At 33.8% G+C, this 17,027-nt stretch overlaps 1 protein-coding gene across 2 annotated transcripts; it reads left to right on the top strand.

Annotated features, from left to right (window-relative positions):
• Positions 1-5,734: 5,734 nt before the first annotated feature.
• LOC115968045 lies at positions 5,735-15,258 on the top strand. Of its 2 annotated transcripts, XM_031087245.1 has the most exons (5): positions 5,735-6,165; positions 6,253-7,068; positions 13,074-13,291; positions 13,390-13,449; positions 14,745-14,855. In XM_031087245.1, exons 1-5 carry the CDS (start codon positions 6,016-6,018, stop codon positions 14,761-14,763), a joined length of 1,263 nt encoding a protein of 420 aa, XP_030943105.1. In that variant the 5' UTR covers positions 5,735-6,015; the 3' UTR covers positions 14,764-14,855. The 2 variants fall into 2 exon arrangements, with proteins under 2 accessions (XP_030943105.1, XP_030943106.1); XM_031087246.1 differs by lacking the exon at positions 13,074-13,291 and having other exon boundaries at positions 14,745-15,258.
• The last annotated feature ends 1,769 nt before the right edge of the window (positions 15,259-17,027 follow it).

Genomic DNA, 17,027 nt, shown 5'->3' with positions numbered 1-17,027 from the left:
AAATGGTGTAGATTTATAAGGGGGCGGAAATCACATTTTCGTCTTTATATTTTCTGGCGATTCTTACTTTGATCATTAGATTTTATTTTTACTGTTTTATGTCTCTATTTTGAAAAATACTTCCAATTTTGGTCCTTGTTGTAACATCAAAGATGAAAAATGCACACATGGCAAAATGAGTGCACTACTAGCACACTAAAAGCTAACGTGACCATTAAAATAATAATAAAAAATGTTATTTGACATTAAAAAATGCCACATCAGCATCTAAAATTTAAAAAACTAATTTATCAATTTTAACTAAATTAAAAAAAATAAAAACATAATTAAAAATTAAAAACCACATGAATCAATATCTAAGTGTATCTTGAACAAGAACAACAAATATACCAACCCAAATGTTTCTCAAAAGAAAAAAAAAACCAACCCAGATTTAAATACAAATTCAGAGTTAAGTAGTCCCACATATTATTATCAACCCAGAGTTAGCAAAATGAGGACATTGAGCCAAACATCGGTGAGGACTAGAGCGATGATGGTGATGATGGAGAGCAAGGCTAGGACGATGCGGTTGTTGACAGTGATGTGGAAGAGGAGGAGTGGATGGTCGCGGAGGAAGTAGAGGAAAGACCAGGTGACGAAGATGGCGAGGAAGACGATCATGGAGATCGGGTGCCAAAGGAGGCTGAGGAAGAGGATGAGGAGCGTGATGAACGTGTAGTTCATGCGAAAGTGATCAAGGTTGCGCTTGACGCGGGTGGTGGCTTCACCGAGTGTGTAAGGGCGCGTGAAGGAGGAGAATGGTTGGATGAGCTCACGCCATGGACGCTGTGGCGAAGACGGAGCGCACGGCGGCGGCGTTGGCGGCGTGTTGTAGTATCCTGGTGATGATTGTGAAGAAGACATTGCTGAGACCAAACCCTTTTTGTGAATTCAAAGAGAGATTCCAAAATTCTAATCCTCAAATTGAAAAGAAAAGAAGCACAAAATTTGTAAAATGTGGAATGGACAACATTTTCCTTTTCAGTCTTTCATCCTTTGAGATTTGATATTCTCTCTCTCTAAACCCAGATGGTCACCTTGGTTTGATCTGACTAGCTCATAATTGTGTTTTGGTGTATTTTATTGATGAGGATTGGTTTTGAGCTTTGGTATTTTTTTTTTGATCTGACCGTGTTTTGGGTTTTGTTTGTTTTATTATTATTATTTTTTTGATTAAGTGTTTTGGGTTTTGTTAGTTGATTGTGTTAAAGTATCTGAGTTTGATCATGGTTTTGTATATGTTTTTACTTGTTTGGATGCTAAGAAAATGAAATAAAAGAGAAGAAAATCTTGAATTTATTTTCTGGGCAACCATGTTCTTAGGGGAAGAACATGAAGAACAATTATTATTTAAATAATTAAATGATAACTAAAATTTTATTTTATTTTAAATAAAATAAAATATTTTAAATATTTTTTAATTCTGCCATTTGCCACGTATGTATTTTTCGTCTCTGATGTAATGGTAGGGACCAAAACGGGAAGTGTTTTTTAGGATAGGGATTAAAAGCGGTAAAAATAAAATCTAGGGATCAAAGTGATAATTACCTGAAAATGTAAGGACGAAAATGTGATTTCCGCCTTTATAGTAAGAGGAAGGGAATAAGAAAAACAAAAAATAAAGGAAGATAGAGGGATAGAGGAAAAGTGATATTAAAGTAGATAGTAGTGGAAAGATGAAAAGGTAAAAGGGAGGGGGAAAGTTAGAAAAAGTATAACAATAAGTTGGGAGGTTAATAAGGGAAAAAAAGAATTAAAAATAAGAGAGAAAATGTTGAAAATGGATAGATGGTGTGGCCATTGATGTGGCTCAATAGGAGCGTAACAATAATAGATGTTATGCTTCAGCTTTTAGATGTATATAGATATAGATTGGGCACAAATACGACTTAGTTTACTATCATAACAATTTTCACAATTTTGATCACAATTTACCTACATGAAAAGTTATAAATGGTGAGAAAAAAAATGATAGGTTCATAATTTTACCACTTACAAGTCGTCACATGTACAAATTATGAGAAAGTTGTGTAAATAGTCATGGTTTTATATTTGAGAAGTGCTACATCCATAAAATTTTCATAGCACTTTTGAAATAAATCCTAAGTGGCATGTTGTTACAAGTTTTTAATTTGAATTCACAACTGGAATTACTTTCTTGCTCACAATAACTACTTGTAAGTTTTTAACAGCCTACCGCTTAAGATTTATTGTAATAATATTGTGGACATAGCATTAAAAGTTACTCAACAAATATACTAGGAGTTATTTTAGTAACGAGTATGGTTTTAAGACCCGGATTGTTCACAGAACCAGTAAGGAAAGAGGTTTAAGGTTTTTAGGTCAGACCGAGATTCAACCAAGATCGAACCGCGACGTTGTCATAATTACTTTATTAATTAATTAAATATAGATATAGATATTAAATTTATAAAATTAGCATAATTGACTTTTATATATATATATATATATATGGGGAAAATTAATTGATTTTCAAGCATATTTAAAATAAGAAAGTTAATAAAAAAATAATAAAGCATGAAAAAATATATTAAAAGTTATAATTAATTTTTGAAGTATAAAAGTATGAATATATTTTATACTCCGTTTTAGAGATGGCTAATTAAAATATATAATATAATAAAATATTATGAATATTAGTTATAATATAAAATAAAAGTAATATTGAAAGTTTATTTAATTCAGTGGTATGGAATTTTGTTAAGTTTATTTAAAGTATATTGAGTTTATTTAAAGTATATTGAATCCACAACTGGAATTACTTTCTTGCCCACAATTAATAACTACTTGTAAGTCTTTAACAGCCTACCGCTTAAGATTTATTGTAATAATATTGTGGACATAGCATTAAAAGTTACTCAACAAATATATTAGGAGTTATTTTAGTAACGAGTATGGTTTTAAGACCCGGATTGTTCATAGAACCAGTAAGGGAAGAAGTTTAAGGTTTTTAGGTCAGACCGAGATTCGACCAAGATCGAACCGCGACGTTGTCATAATTACTTTATTAATTAATTAAATATAGATATAGGTATTAAATTTATAAAATTAGCATAATTGACTTATATATATATATATATATATATATGGGGAAAATTAATTGATTTTCAAGCATATTTAAAATAAGAAAGTTAATAAAAAAATAATAAAGCATGAAAAAATATATTAAAAGTTGTAGGGACACGATTCGTGGCGGACCGTAACAGCGTCGGGTTCGCACGTAAAACGACCCTAACAATATCATTTGTAGAGCGTGGGTTTGGAAGGCTAGACCTTGGTTGATAGGCGGTGGGTTTTTCACGGTGTTCGTACCAGTTTAAGTTTTCCTACACCCCTGGAGTCTTTCTCCTGGAGGTGGGTTGGGAGGCTCAGGTTTCTGGCCATTTTTCCCAACCCCCTTTTTAGGTTACTTATTTTTCCTTTTATATTTGCCTGCGTTCATTGTCCTTCGTCCACGTATTGGATCAACATTTCCTAGATTGATACTTGTCCCATCAGCCCATATTCAAAGTCGTTGGGGATGGTTGTAAAAGCCAAAGAATGCGGCTTTGTCAGGTTCAGAGCATTGAATGGCAGTAAGGGCAGCTTTCCCTGGATATTTTAGATCTTTTTTCCGAGTTTCAGTTTTATACCATTTTTACCCTTCTTTACGAGGGGGAACTTTGGGTCTGCCGAGGACTGAACTACCCTCGGCGGTACCCAAAGTCTATTTCGTTGAACTTGGGCCATAATCCTCCTCGGCTTGACCCATAAATCATTTACACCCTACAAAAGTTATAATTAATTTTTGAAGTATAAAAGTATGAATATATTTTATACTCCGTTTTAGAGATGGCTAATTAAAATATATAATATAATAAAATATTATGAATATTAGTTATAATATAAATTAAAAGTAATATTGAAAGTTTATTTAATTCAGTGGTATGGAATTTTGTTAAGTTTATTTAAAGTATATTGAGTTTCCACTTAGAGCTTCAACACTCCAGCGTAGCCTAGTGGTTAGCTTTAAACCCATCTCAGCCCAAGTTTTAATCTCGGTAAGTGCAGAGACAGAAAAAGGGAACTACTTCAGTACGTTGGAAGATAAAAAGTGAACAAGAAGAGCAAAAACCCAGCTTGAAGAAGAAAAGAAAGAAAGAAAGAAAAGGGAAAAAAGGAAAGAAGAAAGAAGAAGAAAGCATCAGACTTCAGTGCGTTGGAAGATAAAAAGTGATCCAAAAAAAGAGAAATGAGAAAGAAATAAAGAAGAAAAGAAAAAAAGAAAAAAGAAAAGAAACTAAGAGCAAAACCCCTTCGTGAAGAAGAAAAGAAAGAAAGAAAAGAGAAAAAAAAAGGAAAGAAGAAAGAAGAAAGAAGAAAAAAGCATCAGACTTCATACGTTGGAAGATAACAAGTGAACCAGAAAAAGAGAAATGAGAAAGAAATAAAGAAGAAAAGAAAAAAAGAAAAGAAACTAAGAGCAAAAACCCTTCGTGAAGAAGAAAAGAAAAGAAAAAAGAAAAAAAAAAAAAAAAAAAAAAAACCCTTTGTGAAGAAGAAAAGAAAGAAAGACAATAGAAAAAAAAAGGAAAGAAGAAAGCTTTAGAGGTCCGTTTGGATATAGCTGAAAACTGAAAACTGAAAACTGAAACTGAAAACTGAAAAACATTGTAGCAAAATAATTTTTAAATGTGTGAATAGTATCGTGGGATCCATTTTTAATGAAAAAGTTGTTGAAAAGTGAAATTTGTGGGTCCGTGAACAGTATACGATATGCTGTGATTGGCTGAAACAAATTGGAAAAGTCAAAATTTGCGGTTACTGTTCATTGAACAGTACATGAACAGTAACCGCAGCACTCAAAAAACTAAAAACGCGTGAAAAAAAAAAAAAAAAGCAAACAAAACGCAAACGCAGACTTATCAACCGAATCCAAACGCTCTCTAAGTTGGAAGATAAAAAGTGAACAAGAAAAAGTGTGGTGGAGCACATGTGTGTCCCACACTTCACCAAATATTTACGAAAATGCCTGATATGGGGGGTTTCCTTGATTTGAAAATTCCTAAAATTTGTTCTCAATTCTTGTCTCTCTCTCTCTCTCTCTCTCTCTCTATATATATATATATATATATATATATAAAAGAGAAAACCCAGCATGAAGATCACTCTATCTATATAAAAAAAAAAAAGAAAAAAGGATAAACTAATGTACGTATTTAGGGCATATACTATTAGTAAACCATTTTAAGAAAAATTTTATAAAAAAACAAAAAAGTAATTAATTGTTTTGACAAATTTTTCAATCCTCCATAAAAACTTTCTCAAAATGAATGATTAATGTGTGCTCTTAACTGAATCCTTAAAAAAAAAAAAGAAAAGAGAAAAGCGTAAAGAAGAATAAAAAAAAGAAAAGAGAAAGAAGAAAGCATCAACAAGAAAAAGAGAAAAAGTGTGGTGGAGCACGTGTGGTCTGACCATGAGAGGAGAAGAAACCAGAGTAAAGAAGAAAGAAAGAAAGAAAAGAAAAAAAGAAAAAAGAGAAGAAACTAAAAAGTGAAGAAACTAAAAAGAGCAAAAACCCAGCACGAAGAAGAACAGAAAGAAAAGAGAAAAAAAAAAAAGGAAAGAAGAATGAAGAAGAAAGCATCAGACTTCAATATGTTGGAAGATAAAAAGTGAACAAGAAAAAGGGGACTTTTTGGCTAGAAAGAAAGCTTGGAAACCTCAAATGGCCTCTCTGTATGCATTTTCCAAAGTCGACTACTATTGTTCATTTCTTAACGAGTCAACAATATTTCAAAATTTTGGTGTAAGAGAGTGGAATCTTTTAGAGAAAAAAAAAGGAAACTTTTTGGCTAGAAAGGAAGTGGAGCATCTTAGTGCACTAATTGATTGGCGTAAGAGAGTGGGTTGTGTCAGAAACAGAAAAAATGGTACTTTTTGGCTAGAAAGAAAGCTTGGAAACCTCAAATGGACTATCTACATGCATTTTCCAAAGTCAACTACTATCCAAAAATTGCTGAAGTGAACGTGATAGAAGCCTTTCAAAGTGTTGAGCCTAATCCGTATCCATCACCGCCCCCAGAATGCTTGGAGGATCCTCCACATCCTGAGTCTATGGTATTTTTTTTTTTTTTTAATAATTTGCTATAATATTTTATATGCATGTGTATATTTATTTATTTTTCATATTGTCTTACGTTACAGACATTTAAATACTTTCTTAATCATCTTCCGACTGATTCTAAGAAAATTTTTTGGGAGTTCGATCCGAGTAGTAACCAAGTTCTACAATTTGGACCTTATTTCAGAAGATTGTTTGGGGAAGTTGCAAAATTATTATATGGCCATTTTGAAATGGGTTTTTTTTCAGGGGATTTACTCAACCGTTTACGTATTCGGCGTGAGAATCTGATGGTTTATCATCCCTTTAAAGTGTTTAAGGACTGTGAGGATAATCTTGGGAGAACGAGGGATTTAGTTCATTACAGGTACATGATGGCTTCTGTGGTAAAGAAGTGTCTGAAACCACGTGATATATCAAAATACTTCACCCTCGGTTTCTCTGAGCTGTTTCTTCAACGTCAAGTGGTAAAGAAGTTTTACATGTTCCAACTGTTTCATCCTATTATCTACAACGATTGGGACAAGTACAAACTCATCCACGCACTTGTGGATATGCGGATACAGGACAAAACCCATTTCTATAAATCCTTCGGATTTCAAGTTCAGAAATATGGGTATTCAAATTGGTGGAGAAAGGTTGAGAATGAAACTCCTGAGTCAATGCTGGGACACGTATATAACTTTGAAGGACGTGCTTTTAAGAATGCCGGTGATTTGCCAGTATACCTTAGGCATTTACATTCACACTATCATGGAGCTATACTGGCAATCAACATTGCAAAAAAGGCTGCCTTCAATCAGGAGAAGGACAATATTTATGATCATAACTCTGCTATTGAAGCTGAAATGGCTAAATTTGAAGATGGTGATCCCCGTAAGGAAACATTGAGAGCTGAGGTATGTATAAAGTTTGGTGAAAAACTATCTTGTATTGCAATGATGAATAATGTATTTGAACATAGAAAGTATTTATACAAATCAATTAGGCTTAACCACCTCTAATTAAGTCCCTAATTTAGGTCTAAACAATGTGGATTCCTTCTCTAAACTGCAAAAACAGCCACTAATAACAGACACATGGCTAATAATATAACTGACTGACTAATACTAAGTTACTAACACACACTAAACTAATTGTAGCTGCTACTGTCATATTACAAGTTAGATATTTGACTTGCTTCACTGGATCAGAACTACTGAAAAAGAAAATGCTCTACCCAAGTGAACCTTTGATATATTGAACAATTCTTTAAGCTGCCAATAAGTGAGGTTCTCTTGGTTTAGCAAGGTATTGACTTAGTCTATGCACTGAATATGTAATGTCAGGCCTTGACAAGGTCAGATACATCAATCTCCCTATTAACCTTCTATATTGAGTAGGGTCTGAAAGTACCTTCCCTTCATCTTTGGAAATCCTCAGATTCTGTTCCATAGGCGTTTTAGCAGGTTTACAACCCATTAGACCAGTATCTTCCAATATTTCCAAAGCATACTTTCTCTTATTTAAACTAATTCCCTTTTCATTTCTAGCAACCTCTAGTCCTAAAAAATACTTCAATGATCCCAAATCTTTGAGACCAAATTTGGTATCAAGCAGTTGCTTCAATTCTCTAATTGCAATGGGATCATTACCTGTAAGCAAGATGTCATCCACATACACTACCAATATAGTAAATGATGTGCCATTAGTTTTAGTAAAAAGAGAGTAATCCCTTTTAGACTGCCTAAAGCCAAGCTCCAAAATGGTAGCACTGAATTTTGCAAACCATTTCCTTGAAGCTTGTTTGAGCCCATATAAGCTTTTGTTCAACTTGCATACCAAAGAAGGCTCCCCCTTGCTATGAAATCCAAGAGGCAAGCTCATGTAAACCTCTTCATTCAAATCTCCATGGAGGAAAGTATTGCTAACATCCATTTGGTGTAAATGGCAACCTTTCATGGCAGCAATGGCCAAAACCACCCTAACTGAAACTGATTTTACAACAGGAGAGAGTTTTTGAATAGTCAAGGTCTTCTCTCTGAGTATACTATAACCTTTAGCAACTAGCCCGGCTTTGTATATCTCAATGATGCCATCTGAATTTCACTTAATCCCATAAACTCATTTACACCAATAGGAACATGACCATGAGGTAGAGTAGTCAAAGTCCATGTGTGATTTTGCTCTAAGGCTGCAATTTCTTTGTCCATAGCAGCTCTCCACTCAGGATGTTTCACATCTTGGTGAAAAGTGGGTTCAGGACTATGGGAAGAAGTAGCTGTAAAGAAAGAGTGATAGGCTGGATTGAGTTTAGTGTAAGAAAGAGAATCAGAGATGTCACAGAGTTTACCAGATTGAGGGTTGAATGAAGTGAAAATTGAGAGACAGGAATAGTCCTTAAGGTAAGGATGATGTATAATTCTAGAAGATGTTCTGGTAGGAGGTAAAGATTGAGAAGCAGGTGAACATGGAGGTTCAATAGAGGGAAAAACTTTAGGGACATTAGGAATTGGAGGATTAGAGCCAAGTGAAGGATTGGAAGGCAAGACCTCTGATGTTGGATTAGCTGAATTTGTAGAAAGTAAAGACTCCATATGTGGGGAATAGGTATTAGGTATAGAAGTGGGAAAGACAAAACGATCAAAATTCAGATCAACTGTAGAAGGAACAGTTGCAAAAGGAAATACGTGTTCATCAAAAATGATGTTTCTGCTCACAAATATGATATTTGTACTCAAATCTAAAACTTTGTAACCTTTGATACTAGAAGGGTAACTTGGAAAAATACATTTTTGGGCTCGGTGTGCAAATTTGTGCCTTTGATGTGTTAGTGTAGAAGCAAAACACAAATTGCCCTTGAAATGTAAAGGAAGGGGAGGACTAAAACCTCAAATTCTTGCTACATTAAGTATATGTTGATGCTTTCAGCAATAGAGTTTTATTGAGGTACTTCCACACAAGGCAATTGATGTAAAATCCCTTTTGATTTAAAAAAATATTGCATAATGAATTCAGTTCCATTGTCGGTTCTTATACACTTGATTTTGGAATTGAATTGAATATTGACCAGTGTTGAAAATTGCTCAAATAGTTATTGAGTTTCAGATTTAGCTTTCAACAAATAAACCCAAGTACATCTTGAAAAATCATTAACTATAGTAAAAAAAATTTGTAACCTTCAAGAGTAGGAACACAAAAGGGACCCCATAGATCACTATGCAAAAGATCAAAAGGAGCAATAGAAATATGAGTACTAGATTGAAAAGTTAAGGTTATGATTGGTAACCGTTTTTGTTTTCTATTTTCATAAACTTGTTTTTGGGAATATAATGAATTTTTTTTTTATATATTTTTAAAATAAAAAACATGTTTGGTTAGTTGAAATTAAAAAGATAGTTTTTTGGAAAAAAAATAGAAAATACTAAAATATATTGTTACTAGGATTTGAATTCTAATACTAACTCATTAAATGAGACAGATTCATTAAATTAAATATGTATTTTCATTGACTTTTGAAAATTAAAAATTGAAAACAATCTTTTGCATGTTTTCAGTTTCCTTCACAAATTGAGTTTTGAGAATAATTTTTGTTTTTTGTCTATTTTGAGTTGCCAAACAAGTTTTTTAGTCTCAAAATATAAAATTGTTTTTGGAAATAGAAAATAAGGAGAAAAAATAGTTACCAAACATACCCTAAATGTTTTTGCTTTGCCAAATGACAAATGTCACAACACAATGACTTATTTACATTTATCATGTGCAAGAAGACTTAATGCATTAGCTAGAAATGTCGTCATTCTCAATAACAAACCCAATCTTCATTTAATAGGACGCTGTCGTTTTGTGCTGAATTTGGGTTGTCTTCATTTAATGAAACGACCCTGTTTCATGCTTCTTATTTTTTTTTTTTTTTTTTTTTTTTTTTTGCTAAAACTGTTTCATGCTTCTTTATTATCATAAAACACAGTCGTTCTTCTGAAGGTCTTTTATCTTTTGTCTAAATGACATGTTATCATGTCGTTGCCCATCTTCTTCAACTTTAACATAGTGGAAGGTGAAGGTGAAGTAGTAACTAAGATAGGGCGAGGAGCACAAGCAGTCGACAAGAAGGGAAACTTAAGTTCTTGGAAAACCACATCTCTAGACATAAAAATCTGTCTAGAATGTAAGTCTAGTAGTTTGTAGCCCTTGACATTATGAGGATAGCCTAAGAAAACACAAACCCTTGCCCTAGGATCAAATTTAGGCATGAGAACTTGGAGAGTTGAAGCATAGCACAAACAACCAAAGGTTCTTAAATGGCTACAAGGAGGCTTAAGAAAAAGGAGTTCAAAATGAGTTTTGTCTTGTAAAAGAGGAGATGGTAACCTATTAATAAGATGAACTGTAGTGAGTGTGCAGTCACCTCAATATTTGAGAGGGATGTTAGATTGGAGTCTAAGATGTCTAGTAATTGAAAGTATATGCTGTTGTTTTCTTTCCACTACAGAATTCTGTTGTGGAGTATAAACATAGGTCTTTTGGTGTATGATACCGTGAGTGTTATAAAAATCAATCATACAAAATCCTGGTCCATTATCAGACCTGATAGCTTTGATTTTGACTCCAAATTGAGTATGTATCATGGTAAAGAAAGAGATGAGAAAAGGCATAGTTTCTGATTTAGATTTCATCAAGAAGAAGACCCAAGTGGACCTAGTTGCATCATCAACTATGGACGAAAAATATTTAAAGCCCTCATGAGTAGAAATGTAATAAGGACCCCAAATATTAACATGAATAAAGTCAAAAGCATAAGAACAAACATTATAATTGAAAAGAAAAAGGTGATCTCTTTTGTTTGGCTAAAGGACAGACATTGCAACAAATGTTGTTACAAGTTTGAGATGAAAAATGTACCACACTTTTTTTGATTGAGGGATGTCCTAGTCTAAAATGCCATAGTTTTGACAAATTAGAAACAAAATTAACAAGAGTACAATTCATAGAATTGAAAAACTTGTGATTGGAAAGAAAGCTGGACAATGATGGAATAGAGGTAGAATTGTCTGGTTTTTGCAGTAGGTATAAACCAGGATGGAAGAGGTTTCATTATTAAGGAGAAAGCTTTATTAATGGAGGGAAGAGGTTCCATTAGTAAATTCTGGCTTTAAAATCCAATAAGAACGAGCTACTTAACCCAATAAATGTAATGGTCCCAACCTAAATATGAAGTGTACAAAAATTCAGTTTCGTGAATATTATATGTGCATTCCCTTGCATTTTACATTGAACCAGTCACCGACTTTTCCAACATTTCTTGGCACATTAACTTAATTTGACCTTGGGCTTGGAGGCTACTATTTTATTTTTTATGTATTCCCATAATGTTATGCAAGGACTATAAGGAATCATGTATGTGGAGACTTGGAGAGGCTTTATCTATAGTTTTGAGTCCTGCAAATCAATGTCAAATAAACAGTTGTTAAACTAATAAAGACCAAATCAATCAAAAGCAGATTCATATAACCTATTATTAACCCATTTCTTTCCAGATGATGATGTATTTTCCTTTTTCAAGAATCATATTACACAATGGCATTAGAGAAGAAAAAAGGGATATGTGTTCTTCTTGGCAGAGGGTTAGTGGTTAAATTCAGAGTCAGCATTCAGTTTTGTACCCACAGATCTCAATACGCTATACTATAGTGGGAGCAAAGGCCCATATAGTAACTAAGAACATTATTAATGGAGGGAGGAGGTTCCATTAGCAAGGAGTAAGCTTTATAAATGGAGGGAAGAGGTCCATTAGCAAGGAGTAAGCTTTATTAATGGAGGGAAGAGGTTCCATTAGTAAGATCTTGCTCCAAATTTGATTATAGTTATCATTCAACCCCATTAAGAATTGCATAACGGAATCTTGGAGTTGATGTTGAATCAATTTCTGATTGATTCCACAAGTACATCTTCCACATGTAAAGGCTCTGTAGTTATCAATCTCATCCTACAAGAACTTCAATTAAGTGAAATGATCTGTGATTGAGAGCTCCCCTTGATTAATTCCAGCCAAATATTTCTGCAACTGAAAAATTTTTGGTCCATTCCCTTGAGAAAATCTTTCCTTCACATCCTCCCAAACCTCCAAAGCTGTGTCCCTGTAAACCACACTTGCAAGGATCTTTGGAGAAATTGAGTTTAGAATCCAGGAAACAACCATGTTGTTACACCTAGTCCATGCCTGAACCAACAGAGGTGATTTCGCCATTGTTGGAGTCAAAGTGAGAGTACCATCAATAAAACCCTAGCTTATTCTTGGCACTCAATGCTCTTTGCATTGTTTTTGCCCAAGCAGGATAGATTTCACTAACTAAAGGTTGTGAAAGTAAAATTGCACCTGGATTTTCTCCATGATGTAGAAAAAATGGATGATTTTCATCAATGGTGATGGTTTGGGAAGCTGATGTCATTGAAGAACACTCTTGGATTAGCTTCAAGTTTGATGAAAAAGTATCTTGTATTGCAATAATGAATAACATGTACATGGAAAGTATTTATACAAATAAATTAGGTTAATGCCTCTTAGTCTCTAATTCAGCTCCAAACTATGTGGATTCCTTCTCTAACAAACAGACGTGACTAATAACATAACTAACTGACTAATACTAACACTAAATGACTTGTAGCTTTTATGTATACAACTAAAGCTATTGTCGTATTGCAAGAAGTTAGATATTTGACTTGCTTCCTTTCTTCTTGGCTTTCTTCCGCAACAGCATCAAGCTTTCTTTTACACTTGTTATCATCTATTCTTTGATATTATACAAACTCATTCTACCAAATATGTAGAATCAGCTAGGTTATTATCAAACTTTTGTTCCTCTTTTGAATTTGTTGTTGTTGTTGTATGTGGTTTTTTATTTTATTTTATTTCATTTTTAAACAGATTAGAGTACAGTTAGAGAAACCTAAACTGGAATCCCTACCCCTGCATTCAGAACTTGAACCAATTATTACAGAAAGATTTCCTGGTGTTTATTCTTGCATGGTTGATGCCATTATCAGGGCTTTTGCAGTAGATGCAAATGCAGAAATTCCTTTTCGCTGTAGCATTTATGAGTTGTTGTTTTTGAAGGGACCATTTGGTGATAATTATGCCTACAAGTAAGTATTTGTAAATTCATAGAGTACTTAAACTGCTCAATTCGAAATTTTTTATTCTCACTTTTGTCATTAACTTCTGAAATTTTTGTTTTCGTTAGGAGCATTTATTTTCAAGACGTGTCAGAAACAGAGTTGAAAAGACCAATCACGAAAGAAAGGTGATTTTTAGGTTATTTATTAGGTGGCTATATGTATATATTATCTAAGATCCAAAACCCAGCTAGCTGCTGATGCCTTCAACTACTGCTTTAATGGACTTTACCTTTTTAGCTGGGAGTTGCAGCCGTTACTTAATAGTTCTAATTTTGAAGCTTTAAAGTCCTAAAAGGGTGTTTGTTTGGGACCTTTATTAATGATTTTCATGGAAACTTAGGAAACAATTTCAATTTGTGCTTCATGGAATAGGATTTACTTTCAAGATATCTTGGTGCTGAAATGGTAGACACAAAAGATTGAAAATCGTGAAGGTTCGAGTCCTCATAAGGCATAATAATATTAAATATTAATTAAATATTAATTTATTTGCTTAGGTAATGGATTTATAAGCATTCTAGTTATAGCTACAAGTAAAATGTACTAATGAAAATATTGTTGTAGAGATAAACCTATTCTTATTAAATCAGGGAATTTACACTCATAAAAGCTTTCCATCATAATTTTCTGTAATGGTAATTCGAATGTCATTGATATCAAAGCGATGCTATATGTGGCTTTTGTCTTGCATAAGGAGGTGGCAAGATAGAATATAATAATATTGTGTGTGTAATTGCATGTATTCTTTATGGAATAATTAATGAGACCAGAGCCTTGTGGTTCAATGACACTATCAGGTCATTCCCATGGGAGAACTTGGGTTCAAATGCCCCCTCCCCACTTGTTGTAAGTAGAAAAAAGAACAATAATTGATGAGAATCTAGGTGACATTTATAGGAAATTTCACTGGTAAAATGTGGGTGAGCGGCCCTAATTAGACAAAACTTTAAGAGTAGTAGCATAATGTAACAATTAAAGATAGAATTCTCAATTTTAAATATTACCTTGAACTCTTTGCTTTAATAGCTTTTTTGTTCATAGCATGAATAATGGCAGAAAGTTGGACAGTTAATCTTCTTGAATTTGAAGTAATAGTAACTAGTCCTAAATCAGGAGCTAGTTATGCTTAAGGAGTTTTTGGAAACTATTTAGTTGACAGAAATATCATTTTGAGGTGACAGGGAGAAAACTGAATAATGAATATTGCTTAAGAGGGAATGCATGTTTTGAAAAGGAAGCGTATGTTGTTATTTTTAAATTAAGGAATATTTATGAAACTATTGTCAATACATGTTGCTAAGGCTTACGTCTTTGGAGTTACTAAATTATGGGAATCAAGGAATTAGCTTGATACTGCTTTTTTTCTTGACTACTTGTTTAGCTTATACCAAAATGATTGTTTTTCTTTTGTACTCTGAAGCTCAACAGAGAAAGGGTAAAGGCTGAGAAGGAAAGGAAGAAGGAGAAGAGGAGGAGTAGGAGTAGGAGATGGAGGAGGAGGAGTATAAGCTGGTTGATTATTGGCTTGCAACAGGAGTATAAGAAACATGATTATGGAACTAGAAACAAATGTTGAAGTAGACTTTGATTTCACTGACACGGTATGGTAGAGCTCCCCGTTACACTGTCAAGGATGCAAATACTTGTGTAGATGAATATTAATTTGTCCACCTTAGCAACATGAATTAGAAGCTATCTTTATTTTGTGGTTAGTTTATGTTTGCAGGGTTACCATTTCTACATTTAAACAATTTCTGAAGCCATATCTAATTGTTTATAGATGAGTATTAATTTGTCCACCTTATTTTCCCCCATGTTGAGTTTTGTTCCACATTTAGGGGCATCCTTGATTTTATAAATATATCACCTAAGCAGGTTTAAGCTGTATGTCTGATGAATCGAACCGTCATAGTAGTCTTGAAGTTTTTGATGTGTTGTTGGGGATTTGTGTTTCCATGATTCCAAATTCATGCTTTTAATTCTATTTATAGTACCCTCAAAGTATGCTTTTATTTTCCTATTTCTTAGTGGGGCATTATATTAGGTTACCCAAATTAGATTTGAACACATTGTTGTATTGACCAATTGAACAAAAAAATGGTGGAGGTGGAAGTGGAGGTGCTTAAATGTTCTGTGTAATTATATAGTCTCTGATGAAGGAATTGAACTTCTGGGTTTATTTAAAATCATTATGGATACCAAGTGATGTGGGCTACATTGAGATGAATTTGAAGTTATCTTTATGTAGTGGTTCAATTATGTTTGTCAGGGGTTTTTATTTTTTACATTTTGAAGCAATATTGTATTGTTTATGGATGAATATTTATTCACCTTATTTATTCCCAGGTAGAGTTTTCTTCCACATCTGGGGGCACTTTTTATTCAGAATGTTCAAATAGTATATAAAATACCTATGAACATTTAGACCTCAAATTACAAAATACAAATTCAAGCTTATTATCAAACAATGTATGTGCGGAACATGATCATAAGCTAAAACAGAATTGATAAAACAATCCAAATCAAATAAAATCACAACCACAACAGAAATTAAACGGCAAAGATCAAGGGAAGAGAGATGCAAACACAAAGACAACACAACGATGTGTTATCAAAGAGGAAACCGAAGTCCTTGGCGTAAAACCTCTCCGCCGTCCTCCAAGTGGTCAATAATCCACTAGAGAATGAAGTTGGGATATATGAACAGTAGAAGACCCTCCAAGCCTAATCTACCCAGTGTACCTAAGCCCTCCAAGCTTCTTGCTCCAATGAGGTTACGCCGTACCTTTGTCTTCTCTAGCTTATCGGATTCTGCTATAGCCTATAGCATCAACCAATATCAATTGGTCCCTTACTAACTGCTTTCCAAGCACCAAATAACCTCCTTATAGATATAGATATGGTGACAAAAAGTTTTGACTAATGTACCTCTCAAGGATGTAACAATGGAGAGGGTGAGAGTAGAGGAATTTGAAGAATCAAAGGATGAAGATTATGAATGAGTCAATCTTGTTTTTCTCTAAGGTTTCTCTCTGGAAGCTTTCTACATTTCGTGGGTATAAGGGTCTATATATAGTAGGATGTGTATGGAATGCAAAGAGTCAACTTTGTAACAAACAAGGTGTTCTGGCGACTTGGCCTCGCGACTTGACTGTGTCATGAGTCTGAGTCGTGAACTAACTGCCTGGCCAGCCTGGGACTTTTGTCCTGTAGTGCAGCAGCTGACGTGACTCTTCAGCTCCCTTGTATGCTTCACACGTGTGCCTTCTTTGGCGACTTGCCAATCGCGAGCCAGTCGCGAGATCCAGTCGCGAGGCCCTTTTTGAGTGCACACTCTTGAACATTTTTTCACACTCTCTCATACACTACCCTTACATGATTCCCACCTAAATACAGGGTTTCTAAATACTGAATTACAAGCAAATTGACATGGAATAAAGCCAACAAAATGGTTGATTAAATTCAACCTTACATATTCAATAATTGTATTACCTAAAAGCAAGTGTATGAGTTGTATGCTCAATGAATCAAACCACTGTGTTATGAAATAGATAAGCTCTCATCAAGGCAGTCTTGAAGTTTGTAATGTGTTGTACGACTTTTTTGTTTCTTGATAACAAGTTCAGTTTTGAATTCTTGGCCAAAAAACATTATTGATTATTGAGGATTGCCTCTTGAGCACTATTGGTCCTAATTCTAAGCA

The sequence above is a fragment of the Quercus lobata genome, chromosome 11 (assembly GCF_001633185.2).
Source record: "Quercus lobata isolate SW786 chromosome 11, ValleyOak3.0 Primary Assembly, whole genome shotgun sequence".
NCBI lineage: Eukaryota > Viridiplantae > Streptophyta > Magnoliopsida > Fagales > Fagaceae > Quercus > Quercus lobata.
This window is presented reverse-complemented; position numbering and strand designations above follow the sequence as displayed.